Raw genomic sequence first — 20503 nt, 5'->3', positions numbered from 1 at the left:
TTAGGTAGTTTGTTATTCTTTGGGATATTGGGGTAAGTAAGGGGTGTTTACGAGCTAGAGCTTGGTTTTTAGGGCTGATGTTTTGGTTTATTAAGTTTTGGATGAGAGGGTTTGATTGGGACGCGGCCCAGAAATTTAAGCTTAGCTGTTCCCTGCGTAGACTTAGTGGCATTTCTCCTGTTAAGGCCTGAAGTGAGGTGTAGGAGGTGCCATGTTGGGTGCGTGTAATGAGTTTGAGAGCCTGATATTGTATTGAGTCAAGTTTTTTAGATAGAGAGTTGTTTAGGGTGTTGTATATGGCGCAGCCGTAGTCTAGTTTTGATCTAATTAGGGATATGTAGAGAGAGAGGAGAGTATCTTTGGAGGCTCCCCAGTTAGAGCCAGTTAGGCATCTTAGGGTGTTTAGGTCTTTACTGCATTTAGTTGTTAGGTTTTGGATGTGAGCATCCCAGGTGAGATGTTCATCGAAAATAAGTCCTAAGAATTTGGTTTGTTTTTGAAATTTGATTGTTTGATTGTTTAGCTGGAGGATTGGGGAGGCGGGTTTCATGTTTTTATGTTTGAATACTATTCCTGTTGTTTTTTCTGAGTTAAGGGAGAAGCCCCATTTGTCAGCCCATTGTTGTATTTTATTAAGAGATTTTTGGAGTAGATTTTTGGCCATTTTCATGCTTTTTGTGCGGATCCAGATGGCTCCATCATCCGCGAATTTTGATGTGTTTACTTTAGGGGATAGACCCTCGAATAGATCGTTTATCATTATATTGAAGAGGGTGGGGCTGAGGATACTGCCCTGTGGAGTGCCATTTTCTAGGGGACATTGGTCCGATAGAGTTTGGTCTATACACACGGTTATTTTACGATTGTTTAGGAAGTCCTGGATGTAGTTTATCATCTGACCTTTGAGTCCTATTTTTTTAAGTTTTTGTATTAGCCCATCGTGCCATACCATGTCGAAAGCTTTAGAGAAGTCTAAGAAGATGCCTGTGGTATATTGTTTATTTAGTTGTCCTGTCTTAATATCTTGTTCTAGTCGGGCGAGGTTATCTAGGGTTGAGCGGCCAGGAGTGAAACCGCTTTGATCTGGGTTTATGGTGTTATTTTGGGTTAAGTAATGTTGTAATCTATTTTTAGCCATTGATTCCATTACTTTACATAAGTTTGAAGTTAGGGATATTGGTCTATATGAGTTAGCTTGATTAGCTGGTTTATTAGGTTTAGGGATTGGTATGACTAGGGCCTGTTTCCAGGGAGTAGGAACCTGTCCGTTTAGGTAGATGAGATTGTATAGTTTGAGTAGTGCCTGGAGCAGTTTTAGGGGGAGTTTTTTAATTATTTGGTAAGAGGTTAGGTCTAATCCTGGGGCTGTGCCCTTTTTCCTGTTTTGGATTACGTAGAGGAGCTCCTCCATTGTGTAAGGTTGATTTATTTCTAGATTGTTATTGTTTGGTTCTTTTGTGGGTTTGTTTTCTGTTTTAAGTTTATCTTGGAATTTTTGGCTGAAGTTGCTGTTACTGCTAACGGCCGAAAAGTGGTTGGCGAGATTATTTGCTTTTTGGGCGGGGTTGGTTGAGTTGTTAATGTTAGGGTTTTTTTTATGTCGTTTTAAGCCTCTAATGGCGTGGATTTTGCGCCAGACCGTTCTGGCATCTGTACGGTTATTTATACCTTCGCAGAATTTTTTCCAGTCTCTACTTTTGGCTATTTGGACTAGTTTTTGAACCTGGTGGTTTAGTTCGTGGGCTATGTTTAAATATTTGTAGTCGCGTTTTGCTTTATTGAAGGCTGATTTACGTTTTCGTCTAGTCTGTTCTATTTCCTCATTCCACCATGGTACCGTCGGTTTGCCTGTCTTAAATGTTTTGAAGGGGATGGAGGTTTTGGCTGCGTTTATTATATAGTCTGTTAGGTTTTTACAATAGGTTTCTGGATCATTATTTTCTATTTCGTTTAAGTTAGCTTCGTTGCAGATATCTTGGAATTGGTCCCAGTTAGCTTTGTTGTAATGGAATTTTGGTTCTTGGTTTTCTGTTTGGATTGGTACGTTTGTATTTCCTATGGTTATGTTTATGGGGAAGTGGTCGCTACCTAGCGGGACGTCGTGCACTTCCCATTGAGTGCTTTGGGCTAGATCTGCGGTGCATATGGTTAGGTCGATAGCCGACATTTTTTGGTTTATCTTATCGTACCTCGTGGGTAGGTTGCTATTAAGGAGTACTAGGTCGCTTGTTTCTATCCATTCGGAGATTAATTTGCCATGATTATCTATTTTATCATCTATGCTCCATGTAGGATGGTGAGCGTTAAAGTCTCCTAGGAATATAGTAGATTTATCGCTTATTTTGAGTAGTTTGTTTAGATCCTCAGGTTGGACTTTTTGTTCCGCCCAGTGGTAAATATTTATGATGTTTATGTTTCGGTTATTTAATGTGATTTTAATGCCGTTGGCTTCTAGGTTTGGCGTGTCTATTTTTATTTCTTCGTAATTTATATCTTCCCTGATAAATATGATTAGTCCTCCTGCGGCTCTTCTTGTTTTCGGTTTAGCTCTGTCAGTTCTAACTGAGTTGTAGTTAGGTAGTGTGAATTTCGATTTTTTTGAGAATTTGGTTTCCTGTATACAAGCAATGTGAGGGCCTTTATTTAGTTTAAATTTAGTTTTTAGTTCATGGCCGTGGGAGGTGAGTCCGTTGGCGTTCCACTGAAAAATATTTAGTCCTTCCATTATTGGTTTCGGGTGATTGGTGATTTAGTTTTTAGTTTTTATTTTATTCGGTGAGTTCTTTTAGATGGAGGTTAAAGAGGAAGAAGGGAAGATCGGTTAATTTTAGATTGAAAGCTACTTTGTGGAAGGATTCCATACTAGCTTTTGGTGAGTTTTGACTATGCATATATGCTAGGAGTAAGGTGAGGTTATTTAGGTTTGGGGTGTTGGCTGGTTGGGAAGTTTGGTTTGTTTTAGTTGGAGTAGTGTCTATTGTTTCCTCAGTAGTGGAGAAATCTTCGTCATGGGTTGGATTAGGTTTAGCTGGTTGAGTTTCCATGGGGGAGGCATGTGATGTGGAGGGTTGTGAAGGTGTTGGCGGGATGGGTGTAGCTGATGTTTTCTTAGTGTTTGTGTTTTGTTGTTGTGCTTGCTTGTGGGAGAGCGTTGTTGCCATATGGGCTGTAGGGTGCTTGGATGAGGGCCGTGTTGTGGTGGTCATTTTGAGGTTTGTTTTGCATGCGGGGGTTGATGTTTTGGGAGGGTTCGTGGTTGGTTGAGTGGCTGCTTGTGTGTGTGAGGTGGGTGCGGTTTCTCGGTAGGGGTCCCAGACAGAGCTGTCGGTTATGGGTGTGGTGTTTGTTTGGTGTTGGTGTTTGGGTGTGGTGTAGGGAGGAGTGGTTTAGATGCAGGTGTAGCAAATTTTCGTGTTTGGATTTTAGCCGTTTCTATGTTTATGTGTTTGTTGGCCTGCTGGGTGAGTGTGTGTCTGTGTGGGCATTGGTTTGAAAGTGAGGTGTGTTGGGTGGATTTGCAGTGGATGCACCAGGGTGTGCATGTGCCTGGGCAGTCTGTTTGTGCGCATTTTTTACATTTAGTTTTAGGGTAGGTGCATTGGGAAGCAGTGTGGTTGTATTTGAGGCACTTTGAACATTGCTTAACCTGCTTTATATAGGGTTTGACTTCTAAGTTGGTGTGGGCTCCGAAGGATATGTGTTTGGGGGCTTCAGGGAATTTAGCGGTTTTTTTAAAGTTGATTATGACAATGGAGGTTGGGACCGTTTTTCCGTTTCTAGTTGAGGTTATTCTGCGCGTGCTGGTGATTAGGGGTTGAGGGTTTTGGTCTTGGTTTATGTTAGCTTCTAGAGAGTATAATTGTAAGTCCTCAGTTGTTTCCCTTGGGTTAACCCTAATTACGCCTCGTGTATATTGTTGCCAATTAGGTGTTTGTTTGATTACCGTGACGTGGAATATTTGAGTTATTTTATTTGCTGCGTTGTAAGATTCTCGGTTAGGAAAGATTATCTGGTATCCTTTGTTGGCTTTTTTAATATTGTTGTAATTTATTTTTTGTCTTTTGAACCAAAGTCCTATTTTGTCTGCCGAAAGTTCTAGTGAGAGAGTGGTGCCTGAGCCTGCTGAGAAGAAGTAGAGGGCGAAGGTGGTGAGGAAGGCGGCCGGGGAGGGTGTTGGCGATGGAGGTGGAGTGGATGTGTCGAGTTTGCGTTTTTTGGTGTTTTGTGGTGGCGAGTTAGCTGGTTTGGTTGGGGTGGTGTATGTCGTGTTTTCGCCATACTCGGTCGGGACGATGTTTTCGAGTGACCTCCCAGAAGTGTTGTGCGCTTCCGCAGGCGTGGGTGAGTAAGGAGCTGGAATGTCTGCGAGTGTGGCGTTGCGGGTGTCAGTCATATTGTTTGGGTGTTGTGTTGGAGAGCGTGTGTTGTGGTGAGTGGTGGTGGAGTGTTTTGGTGAGGTGAGTTGGTTTGTTGTTTTTACTTGGTGATTTGTGTTTAGGAGGCGGAGGAGGTTGCGGTGGTTATTTGTTGTTGGTTTTAGTAGGAGGGTTTGGGAAATGGATTATTTATTGAAGATTAAGTTTGATTCTGGAAGGCTGGGATAAGGTGAGACAAGTGGAAAGCGGGGATTAAGAGATATTTAGTCGAAGGAGTGGAGGTATGTGAGTGGTGGGCGTGGGTGGTGAGTAGGAAAGAGCGAGCGTTGTGTTTAGGAGAAGGGGGAATTAGGTGTTTTTTGTTTTTAGGAGTTGGGTCAAAGGGTGTGTTTGAGTGGTGGGCGTGGGTGTGAGTAGAAATGAGTGCGAGCTGTGTTAGGGAGATTGGGTAGGATAAGGTGTTGGTTATTTAGTGTTGTTGTTTTTTAAGGATTTAAGGGTTTTATGATTAATTCGGTGAGAGTGATTTTAAGAGTATGTGAATAAGGATAACGTGATAATTACCGATGATGGAGTTTCCTTGGCTGGCTATCAGGCAATGCTCTGTGCTGGCTTGGGAAGTGTTGCTCGCTGGGAGTACAAACTGCAACTGATTGTCTGGCCAAGACTCGTTTATTTTCAAACCGCTGTCCTGTAGCTGGAACACTGCTAGGTTCGGCGTTAAACAACAAACAAACAAACGGTGAGAGTGATTGTAAGAGTATGTGAATAAGGCTGAAAGGATGACGTGATAATTACCGATGTTGGAGTTCTCCTTGGCTGGCTATCAGGCAATGCTCTGTGCTGGCTTGGGAGGTGTTGCTCGCTTGGGGTACAAACTGCCCTATTTTATTTTCAAATAATATGTTTTTAAATGTAAACGTTATTTAAGGACTGCATGCTCATTTGATATAGAGAGAGAGGGGTGGGGCACAAAAAATGTTGCCTGTCCTCAGGTCAATTTCACGCCCTCAACCCCACCTCCACATAATAAATCACCAGTCCCTAAACGCTGAACTAATAGGGCCCGTAAGTCTCGCGAAGCGCTACTTCCGTTGCCAGCGTTTCCGGTGACATGCCTATCCGCGTGAACTAGTGCTGCTTTCGAAATGTGCGGCCGCCAAAGCTAACTCTGTAGACGGTACCAAGTGAACTACCACGCTTGGTTATCACCGCTGTTGACACTCGTAAAAGTTTACTTATTTCACAATAATATGATCGGTTATTTGTCAATACTGTCAGGTTTATTGGTTCCTTAATGACAACTGACAACCATGGGACCGTTCGTAAAGGTATGTGTTCTTTTCTTTACCTTTAAAATAATTTTGACAACCAGTGCGGTACTATCGTTCAGACGTGTATTTATAGTCTCAGTGGACAGTGTTTTATGATTAGGGAGGATGTGTTACATGTTTCTGTGATGTAATATTATTTATGAAGATGTAACTACTAATAGGTAGGCCACTTTCCCCAACTTACCACGTTATTCTGGTATCTGACGGCATGAGCAGTGTCATGGAAACCGTGCCTTTGACAGTTTGAATAGGCATTAAATTAGGCAAGATTTGGAGGATGAAATTTGGAAAATCTATGCTATGAATATATTTTAAAACGTGAAATTTATTTAAGTATATTGTATTTATTTATTTTTTTAGTAATTATAGTACTTAATAACCCAGTCACGCGTTTGGAACTTAAAATTTAATATGCACTATATTTGGTCATAATTACCATGTTTACTCTGTCACACACCTTTAATTAAGTAAATAATATTCCATTAAGAAATGTGTTAGTTTGGAGAAGAAACTTACTTATAAATATCTTTTTATGAAGGAGACAATAGGTAAAATGCAATGTAGAAAGCCTGTGCATAAATTGATGTGTAATTATGAAAATTAGTTTGTATATTAAATGTGAATAGATATAATAATGCAGATGTACTATTTCTTGCACTTTGGTAGTTTGCACCATAAGTTTACTCTCACCTACATGTACTTAATGACTGTATGGAACTGTGGATGTCAGAAATTAACAAGAAAGACTCAAAAGACCCCCACCCCACCCCATAAAAAAAAAGAAGGAAAAAAAAGATAATAATAATAAAATTGTTTTTGTGAAATAATTAAAAGTTGAGAGAAAATGAATAATTTCCTCTACTTTGGAGGAATGACAGTCATTACTGCATGCCAAATAGATTTTGTTAGCCCTGCCTGTAAATATATTGATCCCAAAAATAATTATCCAAATTGAATAAAATAAAGCTCTGCTCATCAACATGCACCAAAAAAGAATATATGGGAGAATAAACATAATAACTTATAGTGTCACAAATCACTCAACAGTTAATCAAATAACCATGAAGGCAAATCAATACTTATATTGATAACTATAATCTAGTATTTGAAATAAATATATCAAACCCTATCCTGTAAAACCCACATACCCCTTAATTTCGAACTTCATTTGAATATGTATTATCATAGTTATATTAAAAGTATGTAAGTCAAATTGTTTTATTTTACTCGCATATTTCAATCAAAGACCTCTTAGTCTCAGGTGGTTTCAGGTTTGTGCAACAAGTAACTGCTGTTAGTATTCCACATGAATATTCACAGTGATATACTTATTCATCAAATTGTGTAAACATTATTTGTTAAGTCCGGTGATGAATAGAACTGGTGTTGGACAATGGTAATTTTACACTGTGTATGTACTTGATGTCTAGCTCTATGTTGTTGCAGAACATGAATGGGTTTTTTTCTTGGTCATACAGGAGTGAATTTCTGCTGTACAGCAACCAAAAGATGAAGCATCATCCAGCACGCAGCAACTTCAAGTCAGAAGTGGCCAAAATGCAAGACAAATACAATGAATTATGGAGGCTATCACCAATGACATGTCCTACATTAAGAAAGATACTTACTAATAAATGAAGTGTAATGTTTGTCTGAGGGAAGAAATAAAAGTGTTACGCCTCGTCAGCAATATAATTGTTATAACACTGCAGACTGTGATTGATAGCAGGGGCAAGATTAAAAGATTAATTGTGATAAACGGTAGGGTTTTTTATATTAATAATTCTGGTTGTGAGGCTCAATTGAACCAAGTAAAAAAAATGCCACAAGTCCAAAACATTAATAGATTCAACTTATCACTCAGTCAACACTGATGAACACAATGTAGTGCAACCATATTGACTTGATGAAGAGATAGAAACAATTGCACCTATTTTTCATATATTTGTGTATTTTAAATATTCTTCAAATAAATCCAAGTCAAACAAATGAGGTAACTGTCATTTCACATTTTCCGCTATCCATTTGGACCAATCTGTTTTAAGATTACTGGTCAAGAACTGTTAATGTTTATTGGCTATTGTTCTATGAATCAGTGTAATTTGTATGCTGGACCCTAAAACAGCGATGCAAAAACAAGACATGTTGATATTTCAACAAAGAATTCATTTCACAAAGCAACAACTGCTATGCCATTGGTTAAGTTTTCATAAGTTTGGTTTTCATTGGTAAGCATCTGTTGTATTTTCTTGGAAAATTTTGACCCATAAACTGGAAATCTATTATCACACATTCCATGTGCATTGTTATATTATATTCAATATCAATTCAGTATCATGGCTGATACCAGAAATATTAAAAAACTTTTTTTGTATGGCATTATCCCAGACAAAAAACAATAAATAAGCTTCAGTTCCATTCAGTAATTGTATTCCAAGGTCATGAGTATTAAACATTCATGGCAAATATTCCCAAATGCCAAGCCTGAACAAATAAATGTGCCAGCATGCACTGTTACTGGTGTCAGTATCTAGATTCACACTGGACTTTATTAGAGAGTCCCAAGATGTTCTGCAACAACATGTTGATGACAAGTAGGTCCTGTTCCGGCAAGTGTCCAGTGTATATATTGTGTATTCTGATGGCCACAGACATCATTTACAGAGCCAATACTTCAGCAAAATGTTCAGATAGAACTTTGATATGTTTACACCTGTATACACAACAAGAGTTGTTTTTTCATAGGCATTGTAATGCTTGACCACAAAATATTCCAAGAAATCTGAAGATATGTTATAGTCTGAGATGCTCTTGAGGTGCAGTTATGCTTGGCATCAAGGTAATTCTGGTGATCCATATGCATCTACTCGTGAGTAAATATGGAAATATGGTCCAACTGCAAAAGATAAATAACACTTATGAGATCATATAATATATACTTCTAAAATACCAACCATTTCTTACAATGCCTACATCAAGATATAATTAATAAATTAAGCATGTACATTTTACCTTCAACTGAATATGCTTAACAAATGCTAAATGGGGTTGTAATGGTCAAGTCTATTCACATCATACAGAATACATTTAAGTGAGGTCACTTTTCAGAGATCTTTATAACAAACCGCAAGGATTTAATCATCATCATTTACAAATTAGATTAATATTTTTGTGTGTGAATAAAACCTGATTTTTCTGTGCACATAAAATTATCATCGTGATAATTGGCACATATCCTTATTTATTAACACAGGCACCCCCATAAGTCTCCTTGACAAAACTTGCGTTGCCAACATGCACTCGATAGGCCTTCTTTAATTATGACTATAAAGTTTGTGTCATCTCCCCTGGACCTACAAATATAATTCTGTGACGTTCCCTATCAGAGCCGAACATTTATTATTGGAAAAGGCTCAGGATAGATGTAATGAAAATTTGCCATAACATTGTATGGTGCACAAACCGAGAGCATATTGCAAATACCTTCAGAACGAATGTTTTATGCTCATTTTTCAACGCCATCACCAGTGTACGTGTGATGATGAACCGATCAGTATTGACTTATCAACACTGACAATTATACCAACTTATCAGAAGTGTGCAAAAAGTGAAAACTTACCTCAATATTTATGAATGGGTAGCGGCCAGTTTGACATCGACCATAGGATGTCTTGACAACACTGCAACTGCTTTGACAAGCCAACACTTGCTATTCATGTTCCCCATCTGAGTGTTTTAATGACTGTGACAGTGTCATGTTTTTCTAAGTTACACCTGCGTTTTCCAAATATGATTCGCCGGGCCCTGCCCGAAGTGACACTGATGTCGCCATTGCCGCGAGACGTTGTTTGTCACCGGAAGTACTAAATAACGTTAGGTCTCGGGTAGCCCCGTGACCTACTTACACCCCCTATTCATCGCTCAACAAACTTTATTAAAAAAGGAGTTTAGATATCTCTTCGATCCGAACCTCCACCTGGCTGAAGGGGCACTGGTGGTCCAGTCGTCTAAGGCGGCGATTCGCTGTGCAAAGTTGCGTCCCTTGGGCAAGCAAGAAACCTATGATTGTGGGTTCGAATCCCGGTTCGCCCCAATTATTGTTCTAGGTTTGTCAGCACCATACCTGTGCTCGTGGGTTTCACTGAAGTGGTAACGTCTGAGACCTGTATCACTTTGGGCTTTCCTCCCACGTTAAGCCGACACGCCGTGATATAACTGGAATAATGTTAAAAGCGGCGGTAAACCCAACTCACTCACTCCACCTGGCTGAATTTGATTGACTTCGATACTTTTCACTGCCCATGTTTGTCCTGGACAATCCCAATATGTAGTTATCCTCAACTTACCCTGATGATTTAAAATGAGTCTGCTGGCATAACCATTGTCAAAGGTAAAACCGTGAAGTATTTGATTCCGAGTACCGCCGTTTTGAGCTGAACACGAGCTAGATGGATCACTCCCCATTATATTATGTAAATAATGTATTAAGTACCCTAAACAGCCTTACAACCAAAATGCAGCCAAAACAACAACAAAAAATATTATTTCAAAATATGTACAGATTTTCTTGCATTCGGAACGCACAAGGGAAGAGGAACTGAGGGGTATTCTGCACAAAGTCCCCCTCACCCAGGGATATTCTGCACAAAGTCCCCCTCACCCAGGGATATTCTGCACAAAGTCCCCCTCACCCAGGGATATTCTGCACAAAGTCACCCTCACCCAGGGATATTCTGCACAAAGTCACCCTCACCCAGGGATATTCTGTACACGTCTGCCTCACCCAGTGATATTCTGTACACGTCACTCTCACCCAGGGATATTCTGTACAAACTCACCCTCACCCAGGGACATTCTGCACAAAGTCCCCCTCACCCAGGGATATTCTGTACACGTCACCCTCACCCAGGGAGATTCTGCACAAAGTCCCCCTCACCCAGGGAGATTCTGTACAAAGTCACCCTCACCCAGGGAGATTCTGTACAAAGTCACCCTCACCCAGGGAGATTCTGCACAAACTCACCCTCACCCAGGGATATTCTGTACACGTCACCCTCACCCAGGGATATTCTGTACACGTCACCCTCACCCAGGGATATTCTGTACACGTCACCCTCACCCAGGGATATTCTGTACACGTCACTCTCACCCAGGGATATTCTGTACAAAGTCACCCTCACCCAGGGATATTCTGCACAAAGTCCCCCTCACCCAGGGAAATTCTGTACACGTCACCCTCACCCAGGGATATTCTGCACAAAGTCACCCTCACCCAGGGATATTCTGTACAAAGTCACCCTCACCCAGGGAGATTCTGTACAAAGTCACCCTCACCCAGGGATATTCTGTACAAAGTCACCCTCACCCAGGGAGATTCTGTACAAAGTCACCCTCACCCAGGGATATTCTGTACAAAGTCACCCTCACCCAAGGATATTCTGTACAAAGTCACCCTCACTCAAGGATTTTCTGTACAAAGTCACCCTCACCCAGGGAGATTCTGTACAAAGTCACCTTACCCAGGGAGATTCTGTACACGTCACTCTCACCCAGGGAGATTCTGCACAAAGTCACCCTCACCCAGGGAGATTCTGTACAAAGTCACCCTCACCCAGGGAGATTCTGTACAAAGTCACCCTCACCCAGGGATATTCTGTACAAAGTCACCCTCACCCAGGGATATTCTGTACAAACTCACCTCACCCAGGGATATTCTGTACAAAGTCACCCTCACCCAGGGATATTCTGTACAAAGTCCCCCTCACCCAGGGATATTCTTTACAAACTCACCCTCACCCAGGGATATTCTGCACACGTCACCCTCACCCAGGGAGATTCTGCACAAAGTCACCCTCACCCAGGGATATTTTGCACAAACTCACCTCACCCAGGGATATTCTGCACAAAGTCACCCTCACCCAGGGATATTCTGTACAAACTCACCCTCACCCAGGGAGATTCTGTACAAACTCACCTCACCCAGGGATATTCTGTACAAAGTCACCCTCACCCAGGGAGATTCTGTACAAAGTCACCCTCACCCAGGGAGATTCTGTACAAAGCCAAACTCACCCAGCGATATACTGCACAAAGCCAACCTCAACCAGAGATATTCTGTACAAAGTCACCCTCAACCCAATCTCATTAAAATCAGATCTTAGTTCTCGCTACCGCAAAACAAGATTCTGTACAAAGTCACCCTCACCCAGTGATATTCTGTACAAAGCCAACCTCACCCAGGGGTATTCTGCACAAAGCCAACCTCACCCAGGTATATTCTGTACAAAGCCAAAGTCACCCTCAACCAGGGATATTCTATAGAAAGTCCCTCGATCTGCCCCAAAGGTTTATTCTGCATTTGAACTCAACCAATCATATCAAACATATTACAGTTATGTCCTTAAGAAATGTACAGAAACAACTGATGCTACGTTAGTTATATTTCAGAGGGATCGAACCTGCGACCTCAGCTGTAGCCTAGTGAGTATTATTTCTGGTATTTCTTTCATTTACACAATCTAAAAGTTTTCCTAGATTTTGGTTAAACTGTTTTGGTCAGGAATAACCCTTGGACCTCAACCAAAACCTCACAGGCGTGTTTTATCCTTTACGAATAGCCTATTTGCAAATAGTGACAGAACAACCTTGGCAATCTAAGATTTTAAACAAATCCTTATGCGCAAGAATTCAACAGTCTTTGGGCAATGGCCATCTCACCTCAACCACCTCAACCACACCACACCTGTCACGTTGAAAGATAATGCCTGGGCCATGACGACGCAAAAACGGTAGAACAACAGGGCCGATGATCTCGTCGGGGTAGCGCTGTCCATTGAGATTTCCCTCTACCACTATCAAACGGGTCCTCTCCTTTGCTGTAACCCAACCCAATACCATAACGCTGCCGCCCCCCAACCGATCTTCTTCCATGACACAATAATTGACGTAACGTTCACCTCGACGTCGGTACACTCGAATCCGTCCATCGCTGTGGCTGAGGTGAAAACGAGACTCGTCAGTGAATAGAACTTGTCCCCACTGCATGGCCGTACAGCGTAGACGCTGTCTGCACCACTGTAGACGTGCTTGACGGTGGTTTCCTGTCAAAATGGGACGTCTGGCGGGTCTTTTGGCGACAATCTCTGCACATCTGAGGCGACGACGTACGGTTTGTGAAGATATTCGTCGAAGGCCAGGGATGCTTCTTGCAGTCACTGTTACTGGCTGGAATCGATTTCGTAGGTGTGTTGTTCGAAACCAGTTGTCTTGTCGATTGTTGGTTACGCGTGGTGTGCCACTCCGAGGATGGATTCTGACTGCATTCGTCTGTTGCCAACGTTGCCATAAATACCAAATGGTGTTTCTGTGGACGTTAAATTGTCTTGCAACATCACGTTGACTCGATCTTGCTTCAAGCATACCCATTGCTCGCAGACGCTTATTTTCGGACAGGCGTGGCATCTCGTAATGTTGAATAATTGCGTAATTTTGTTTTTTTTTGTAGTGGTTGTTGTCAGCACGATGCTAAACAATGCATATGGAATCCCGTTAACGCACATGTTTTATACCCATTCATGGGTAGTGAAATGCATGGGGCTTGCATTAAAGTCAACTTTTGTATGGAATGCATGCTTTTCTGTAGCAGTTGCGTTTTGGGGACTTAATTCTATACATGTACAACAATATTGAAAAACAAACTTTACTTGTTTGAAAAATACACTAAAATATTGGTGTCACAGGAACTTTTGTTGTTGAGTATATTTCGCCTTTCACATGCAGCAAAAACATAAGTAAATACATAGTATCAGTAATCACCACTAATATGAAATAAAAATGTGACTGACGATATAATTGGGTTATTATTCAATCCGTTTGACTTTGCATACTCCCGTGACTCGGAAACGGTAGACGATAAATCAACATGCCACATGCAAGTTTCTCGGTATCTTTCACTTGAACTTTTGTTGATATTTAAGAATCACCATTCAATGTTACGGTGAATATAAATGGACATGATTCATATTTCTGCGATATACACGCTGATAAGTTTCACTGTAATAAGTGTGTCCCACGCAATACGTCTATGGATATTGTCGATCAGCAAGATCTCCCGGGCCTCTGCAACAGGTGCGCGAAATGGGCTTGACAAAATGTGTTTCACAATAACATTCCTGCGTTTCTGAATATGATAGGATATATATAAGCAATAAAATGCTACATATTTTCGCTGTTAGTTACAAATTACATTTGGGACAGTGTTGCTTTCATAATACATTAATAGATTCTAGCATAATTTTAAAACAATTTCACGAAGCATTTCGAAAAGTATTCCCAAAATATGAAGACCGCCCTGATTGCGTATTGATGATAGATTTATAATTGTTTAATTATTTACAGCTGTTTACAGGTTTTGAAATTTTAAGTTTTATTATTATATCCAGTCAGAAAAGGTCCTTATCACGTTCTGTTTGTCTCGGTCATCTGGTTGGAGTGAAAAGACATGTGCCTGTACATGTTTACTACCCTTGCCAGATGTATTTGTTCCAGTCAGCCACGCCCCATGACTTTAGTTCACCTTATGTGGTCTATTTTATACATACAGGTACTGCTTCCAACCTGATTTACCTTTGAATGCAATCACAGTATCACAACTTCCTCAGCTAGTGTGTTTAAAAGTTGCCTTGTCATCATGAAGCAAGAATTATAAAGGAAAGTCATATTTTCGATCAAAAACATATTTATCTTTCCTTGAATACACTTTAGTTAAGTGCCAGAAATTGTCAGTGTCATAAACATTAAATAAAAGATTTTCATAAGGACTTTTCTTTGATAGACCTAAATCAAACCATGTCACAAGTTAGGTAGAATTATAACTTTAAAAGCCCTCATTTCTGAGGTGTCCACATTTCACATTTTTCTATATTTGTAGGACAAAACGTGAGCCGTGCAGATCAGCCTGTTCTGTTAGTAAAACAAATTCTTGTTTTAGAATGTGAAACGGAATCATTGGGACGAGTTATTTTTTTATCCCACTGATTCACGAAAACCAGTTGAAATGTACGGTAGTGACTTTTGTACCCGAAATCTCTAGTGATTTGGTACCCAAATGGGTACGTGATTTTGTAGATCTAACTAGAATAAAACACAGAGAGATACATTAATGTGTGTGTCTTAAAGTTGACTTACTATCATTTTCTTATAAAAAAATACATTTTAACTTAGGTTTAACCAACTTAACTGGCCTCTTCTTCAGTGACAAAACGTAAATTTTCTATCAAAACCAAACAATCAGTTTATAGGATCACAGTCATTTTCATATTAAGAACTTGATGAAATATTTTATTATGTGTTCTGCTCATCTACATGAAAACATAAATATGATTATAGATCTATTGTCTTATTTTCTTAGGTACAAATTCACAAAGTATTTTGGGTACAATTTAATTTGTTTGGGGAACAAAATCAAATACAGAGCCTGTATAAATTTACACCCTCCATCCAGTCATCGTGTACCAAAATTTTAATCGGTTCAGGGGACGGGAGATTCTCAGAAAAAGTTTTCAACATCTTTAATATTCTAAATTGTTCTTTTTGTAATGTTAGACTAGTAACAATATAATGTTGTTGTTATTATGCCTTATCAATATGTTATATCACTCCCCGCCGCCGTTGTTGTCAGAAAATATTTCGAAAAAAAAAGACAGAGAACCCAAGCATTACAATTTCGGATTTAGACTTCAAACATGTTACGCATTGGCGGCACTCACAAACAGATATAAAACATCGGAGTGGAGACTGCTGCCCAGGACAAACATAGTAAACAGTTGACGATAGATATTACATCATGTAATCTCTGATAAATCTTTTTTCGGGATTAAGCGACGGTAGTTTGATAAACATTTGCATATTTTGCCTCGATGTGAGAGATGCGGTACGTGCTTCCGGTTTCAGAAGATTGATGTTCATAATGTCATTTACTGGGTTGTCTTTTCCAGACTCAATTATTTACAGACATACGTCATATAGTTGGAATAGTGCTGAGTGCGACGTAAAACAACAAACACATCGTACACCTTTACTCTGTCCAAGGCTGATTACCTACTCCCGACAGACACTAGTGATGTTTATGTTCACGAACGTCCAGCGATACACAGATATCACGCATGCACCTCAAAACTCGCAGTAAAGACATATTTTATTTGAACGTGTTGCAGTTGCATAGCTATGATCTATTGCAAGGGTCGCGAACAAATACGTTTGAAATATAAGTATAAGGGCCCGCAAGTTTTGTACCAAAATTTTGCAAGCATTGTGGCATCACAAACGTTCAGAGCGTCACTGGGGCGGTCTGGTAGCCTAGTGGTTAAAGCGTTCGCTCGTCACGCCGAAGACCCGGGTTCGATTCCCCACATGGGTACAATGTGTGAAGCCCATTTCTGGTGTTCCCCGCCGTGATATTGCTGGAATATTGCTAAAAGCGGCGTAAAACCAAACTCACTCACTCACTCACTCAGAGCATCACTTAAAAACAAAACAGTATGGCAAAGCATCATCGCCACATTCGTAACGCGGCGTCTTACGACCTTAAACTGTTAATGAGAGTAGGCCCCCTTGGACCAAGTGGACAGTCGTTGGAAAGTCATCCTCATCTCAAATATTGCATTCTTAAAGCGGCGAGAATACAAAGCAGAAATTAGTAATGTCCAAATTTTAAGCGAGTTATGAATACATAGCCACACTCCTTCCTGTTAGATACCGCCTTAGCTCTTTAAATACGTTGTCAAATACGCCAAAAATGATTAACCTTTAATATAACTATTGGTGTTTACTGACCCTAGAAATATATCTTCCTATTTAAAGTGATAGCAAACGTGGAATATATGTTTACATACAAACGTACGTTAAATGCATCTGAACGCTTTCCGTCTAATATTCAACTGGAAGCATAATTATTTTTAGTTTTATTTATTGGCGAGACGCTTGTGATATGATCTTACTCTGCAGTTGGTTCTCAAGCGCTAATAACTTTATTAACATGGGGAAAATGAACAAAGTTTGACAAATATTTTACCACGTTAAATGCCCCATATTAAGAATTGATAATTGTGAAATAAGGGAATATTACAACTTACGATCACGTTCCATTGTCTTTAGACTGCCAAGGGTCAACCCGATAACGCGTATCAGACAGGACCCGCAATTCTCATGGTGCAGGTCAGATAGAGTTAGGCAAACAAAGGTAAAGCCCCTATCTCACATACACGATTTAAGAAATTGCTAACACGGTTTAAGAAAAGTTGAAAAATCGTGTTGATTCGTGCTCGACCTTGTGGTTTTATGCAAATTTCTTAACCAGGCACGACCCTCATACGACCAAAAACGATCCTCATACGACCCCCATACGACCTTCATACGACTGAATACGACCGTCATAAGATATTCATACGATACAACACGATTTAACCTCATTTGACACGACCCCAATACGACTGTCATACGACCAAACACGACTTAACACGAATGAGTGCGCGACCTTCATAAGTTGTAACACGATTGAAGGAAAAACGTTAAATCGTGTTCCGATTCGTGAATGTGAGATAGGAGCTTAAGACGTTAATATCTGTATCTGTATCTACACCTGTTTATCATCCACCCTCATAACCCGTACCACGTATACATTCGCAACTGGTAAACTATTATTCTAACTAACCTTCACTCATAAACACCCATGCCTTATCATCAATTTCATAGGTCAAGCTAAATTTGATAATTCTGTCTAGATAAAGCCACTAAAGTTCGCAATAACAACTTTATCGTCTTTTTAATCAGTCAATGAGATTATAATATTATGTAGTAGCTATAAATACGGACGACAGACAGTCAGACATTCAGTGGCTGTCTAATAAACTGACTGTTTATTCACTCATGTCACAAATACAACGGTCGCCGGACGATGTGGGGCCATCGGTGGGTTTCATCGATGCCCCGGTGTGCCACAGATTTTTGCCCACATCTGTGACACATCGGTGCCATAGTCATGAAACCAAAGATGATCGGCCGGTGGCTGGAGGGTGTCTCAAGGATTTTGTAAAAATGGTAGCTTATACCGTCCAGTGACTGACCGGTCATCTGGCGGGAATCAGCCTGTAATCTCCCGATACCCGGAAGGTGCCCGTCCGATGTAAACCAAATCGTGCGGTGCCCATCCGGGCAGTGGCCGATGCTCAGATGAACACCGCCCGTTTCCTGCTCGCTATAAAAAGAGCCCGCTCAGTGCCCGGCCGATCATAGTTCGTGTTCGCCGTCGAAATTGCTGCAAGAACTGTATCACAATTCAGTTTATTTTGTAAATTTGTGGAGTCTGAAACTTCGGAGATCGAGAGTTGAAAGGCAAAGGGAGCTTCCTGCTCTAGCGTACTGCATACGGAGCCAGGCCAGTATCAGTGTGTCTGGAGGGACAGGCATTCTGAAGACATTCTATGCTGTTCATCCCATTCAGCCCATTATATACACTCCAGAACAGGCACGTCAACATTTCCGGTGTCCGCTGAATGATACCCGCTCGACGCCTGTTCGATGCTTGCCCGGACTCCGGTTGGTCACTATACGACTTAATCGTCCGGTCACCGAGTCCGAGTATTGACCGATTCCAAGCAGAGGACCTTTCGGCTATCCTCCGGTGACCATACCACACCTGCGCACTAAATATCTGTCCGATTCCATCGCCGTCAGGCAGGTGCGTGGAAGGTCACTGATGGGCTGCCGGAAGATGTGTCACAGATCCATTACCGATGGGGGTGTTGACAAGCGGTCGCCGCAAGAAAACAACTCCGAGTTATTTTCCTCCGATGTATCCACCGGGGTCTTCCCGATGTCAAAACCATGGCCTATGCTCACAGATGATCGTTTGGCGCCCCGTCGGGTATCTCTCAATTTGGCCGATTTTCAGCCTTTTCGGGCATCCTAAACTAATCTTTCGGTGGATATGCGACTCAGGCATCAGGTCTTGTGTTGTTGTGTGGGTTGGTCGTGTATAGTTGTACCTCTGCTAAGCAAGCTGATTCCCAAACTTTCGTTATAATAACATTATACGCTAGAGACTCATAAACCTATACTTCCAGAAACCTTTATTATCAGTATCCATACACTTTTCCCAAAGTATACTTTCTATAATTGACGAACTATGTCAAACCAAGCCAACCACGCCACGCCACGCCACGCCACGCCACACATACATTCCTCCTGTTATCTTGAGCGTTGCTTCAGTGAGCACAGAAAGGCAAATACCTTGACATTGTATTTTGCCTATGGCTGAGTACATGAGTATTAAAAACTGTCCCAGTGTCCCAGATTGTGTTTTGAACGTTTCTTTATATAATGCTCTGCCTTACACATTAAAATGATGTTTTCTTACATATATGAGAAATATATATAGGGACCGTTTATACCTCATGTCCGTCCATAATAAACTTCTCATAGATGGTGATATGTTTCTGCTCCCGTATCGTCCTACCTGGATAATATACCAGCCATTGTCCACTACTGACTCGTGTAGGTTGATCGCTGACATCTTGAAATTGTGAGTGAGTTAGTTGGGTTTAATGCCGCTTTTAACAGTATTACAGTTATATCAAGGCGTGTCAGCTTAATGTGGGAGGAAAGCCCGAGGTGATGTAGGTCTTAGACGTTTACCACTTCGGTGAAACCCGGGAGCACGGGTATGGTGCTGACAAACCTAGAAACATAATCAGGGCGAACCGGGATTCGAACCCACAATCATAGGTTCCTGGCGTGCCCAAGGGACGTAACTCTGCACAGCGAATCGCGGCGCCTTTGACGACTGGGCCACCCGTGCCCTCGACATCTTGAAAAAATGTCTACTCTACGTAATATCTTCGTCGTGATCATCATATTACGGAAAAGCGTGTTATAACAGGCATAATAAAGTTAACTAAGGTGTTGGTAATCTAGTCAAACTGGGTACGTTTTTCACCCTGATTGATTTCAACTGAAAATTGACTTTCAGGTGGTTTTTTTTTTGTATTACTTGTTTCAAGTTATGGTCTTTTAAATCTCGGATTTGCCGATTTACATATGGTATATTTTTGTTACATTACAATGTATAACTAAATATGCGTCTGTTTTGACTTTTGTTATTGTGTCAACGAGTATGTTCCGATAAACAGGTACACTGGTGGTTTACTAATGTCTACAGAACAAACATGTTTGTCAAACCAGATTGATTGATGAATGCGAAGCGCAGTTTGGTATGAGGGGCAACCATGCTCGCTGACGTGGTTGATTCATGTCACGGTATCCCATTCTGTAGATCGATGCTCAATGAGTCAATCAGGGGGTTGTCTGGTCCAAACTCGGATATTTTCAGGCCGCCGTCATATGGCTGGAATATGACGTTAAACAACAAACAAAGAAAGAAGAGTAAAAAAGTCAAACCTTTTTTGCCAGTAGTACACAACATTCATGTGTAAACAGGGTTACCACAAACGAATAAATTTGTCTATTTCTGCGGAACAGATATGCTATTATTTTGTCGGCTATGTGAAATCAAGCAGCTAGCCCTCTCGTTGTATAATGTGATTACTTAAGTATTGGGTATAGGGGGAATACGATCGGGCCAATTGGACATTTGATTCAAATCATTGAAATCCCTTATCAACCTTTCAGCTAAGTTTTATAATGAACATCAACTAGCAGTTACTGATTATCCTAATAACTGAGAAACAGTACACCAGTTTGCACACAGGACACTTATTGCAACGCCAACGAGGTGGC

At 40.8% G+C, this 20503-nt stretch overlaps 1 protein-coding gene across 1 annotated transcript; it reads left to right on the top strand.

The window, feature by feature from the left end:
- The first annotated feature begins 8276 nt into the window (after nt 1-8276).
- Nucleotides 8277-12031, top strand: LOC139454575 (uncharacterized). Its single transcript, XM_071236374.1, has 2 exons — nt 8277-8304; nt 10344-12031. The coding sequence occupies exons 1-2, from the start codon at nt 8277-8279 to the stop codon at nt 12029-12031; spliced, it is 1716 nt and encodes a 571-aa protein (XP_071092475.1).
- Nucleotides 12032-20503: the final 8472 nt, after the last annotated feature.

Source organism: Haliotis cracherodii, unplaced genomic scaffold, assembly GCF_022045235.1.
Source record: "Haliotis cracherodii isolate W230 unplaced genomic scaffold, xgHalCrac1.p SCAF_1, whole genome shotgun sequence".
Taxonomy (NCBI): Eukaryota; Metazoa; Mollusca; class Gastropoda; order Lepetellida; family Haliotidae; genus Haliotis; species Haliotis cracherodii.
Note: the sequence above shows the minus strand (reverse complement) of the source record. Positions and strands in the feature narration are given on the sequence as shown.

What these genes read in the sequence shown, in the direction of transcription:
- LOC139454575 (XM_071236374.1), top strand. Translation starts at nt 8,277, where the DNA reads ATGTTCTGCAACAACATGTTGATGACAA. An exon ending in CAACAACATGTTGATGACAA is followed by an intron (nt 8,305 to 10,343) that starts GTAGGTCCTGTT and finishes CCCCTCACCCAG; the next exon opens with GGATATTCTGCACAAAGTCC.